This window comes from Buceros rhinoceros, unplaced genomic scaffold, assembly GCF_000710305.1.
Source record: "Buceros rhinoceros silvestris isolate BGI_N320 unplaced genomic scaffold, ASM71030v1 scaffold15772, whole genome shotgun sequence".
Lineage (NCBI taxonomy): Eukaryota > Metazoa > Chordata > Aves > Bucerotiformes > Bucerotidae > Buceros > Buceros rhinoceros.
The window spans coordinates 65,167-67,272 of NW_010399643.1; the positions used below are offsets into that span (position 1 = coordinate 65,167).

At 56.0% G+C, this 2,106-nt stretch overlaps 1 protein-coding gene across 1 annotated transcript in view; it reads right to left on the reverse strand.

The window, feature by feature from the left end:
* Window positions 1-350: 350 nt before the first annotated feature.
* The window catches only part of LOC104489412 (dihydropyrimidinase-related protein 4-like), a gene marked incomplete at its 5' end in the record, with an annotated part of 5,794 nt that continues 4,038 nt past the window's right edge, over window positions 351-2,106 (reverse strand). The window contains 2 exons of the mRNA XM_010131570.1: window positions 351-442; window positions 1,280-1,451. Coding sequence (XP_010129872.1) covers window positions 351-442; window positions 1,280-1,451 — 264 coding nt within the window. The remainder of the gene's footprint in view (window positions 443-1,279; window positions 1,452-2,106) is intronic.

A 2,106-nucleotide genomic window follows, 5' to 3' on the forward strand; every position in this document is an offset into this window, starting at 1 on the left:
TTCCATCCTGGCCACAAAGGCAGCTAGCAGCAGAGCCGAGCTCGCTGCCGAGCGCACGTCTAGGTGCCCGCATGCACAAGGGAAGGGCTTTCTGAGGAGCTAGTGAAGAAATATGGACCGGGAGAGATCGAGATGGGCACGCTACCTCTCAGGGTGGGGGTTACTCTATTATCTACCTACGAGAAGAAGGGGCTGGGGCAGCTGATGAGTGCTCGCTTTTCCTCCTGAGCTTGAGGGTGACCCACCGTCCCCTTCCCAGCTGGTCTTGGCCCCGGCAGGACCCAAGCACGCCCCAGCGGCAGCGGAGCGGGGACAGCCACGCCAGCGGCATGGGGAGAGTTCCGGCTCCATCAGGACAGCGAGGTGATGTTGGACCGGCCACCTGGTGGGGCCATGATCTTCTGAGCTGTGCGCCTGGCGATGTGGTCGTCTGCCTGCGACCCTAGGGAAGAGGACAGGGGTGGGCTGTGCTGTTGGCACGGGGCGGAGGTCCCGCTGCCTTCAGTGCACAAATCATAGAACATTTCCTTTGTGGAAAATACTCGTGTGTTCATTATGTACCATTCTGGACAGTGTATTGTCATCATACAGTTAGGAATGGCTTTACGTGCCTGAACGTCTTTACTTGTTATTGCTTCTTTCTGGAAAATATTTCCTGTAAATAAAAGGTCGGACCTTGTACAATATGTGGCAGATTTGACTTCACCCATCTACAAAAGCAACATTCCATGTGGCAGAGCACTGGCATTCCGAGGTCCCTAAAGCTGCCAGGCAGGTTTCTGCAGGACGCTGAGCGGAGCAATGCCAAATCGCTGCCTGCTTACAGAGAAAGACCACAGGAATTACCTCCCCGGGTCCTGAAAATGGGGTTATTTAGCCCATCTCTACAAATCCAACAACTTCTAGCCCCTGACTTGTGCGGGATGCAGGTGGGGCTGAAGTCCCAACTCCCTGACAGCCAGGGCAGCATTCACATCGACCCGGGCAGAGCTGCAGTGACACCCTCACCTTCAGCCTCCTCCTCCTCCCCATCATGGAGCCCGTTATCATAGGCACCTCACAGCCCCCCCGCCCAGTTCTGTGACATTTCAGTGATATTTACAGAGATACACTCTAGAGATTTCTGTGCCACGGTTAGTCCCCAGGCTGCTGCACCAGGAACGATTGCTTTTCGCTGAGCACGTTTCTACTCCTCACCTTTGCTCTGCCACTCCAAAGAGCCCACAGACTAGTGCTCCCCCCTCCCCTGCCGTGACTTTCAGGGTTCCCCAGGCCCTACCAGACAAGCTGAACCCCGACTGATGGAGGTTGCGGACGGGAGGAGCCTGGGCTTTGCCCGCACAGGTTGCGATCCGGGATGCCGCGGTGGGGGCCACGGCTTTGGCGCTGGCCAGGACCTCGTGGACTGGCCCGTCATACAGCCCTCTGGGCACGCCGTGGACTTCGGCCAGCTGCGAGGCGGAGAGAAGCAGAGGTGAAGGCATGCGTTTAAGAATAGCTGAAGAAGCAGCAGGCCCAGTATAGGGGTAATGGTGTGTTGTCCTCCCAGGGGCACAGCCAGTGTCACCTGGTGTGACCATCACATGCCGCTGCACAGAGGATGCGCTCGGCTCTGGGCGCTCACAGCTGCCAGGGCAGCCAAAGCCGTGACGACTTCGCTAGGAGCGTTCCACTATGGATTTGCAGGGTCAGAAGGGTCTCGTTGCTGGGTTTCAAATTAAAAAGCATGGCTGGATATGTTATCAAAACACATACAGCATGTTCTGCAGAAATTTTCCTCTTCCATGACCCTTGTCTTCAGCGTGCTGCATTTCTCATGAAGAAAATACCCTGCTCAATGTTCCCTAGTGCTCTTTCAGACCACAGCATTTGTCCAAAGCTCTGGTTAAACCAGGGATGGAGAGCTGGCGCGGGCAGGCTGCCGGCTGGTTTGCAAAGCGCTCAAATGCATTAACGGAACACACCAACCCCCCACCACCCAGTCATCATCCTGCCAGAGCAGGGACTCGCTCTGCCCCAAGGTTTGTGTGTGGCAAACTCCACCCTGTAGGATAAAAACATATGGCAGAGGGTGTCTGCTTCCACAACAGAGACACAGCTTGACCA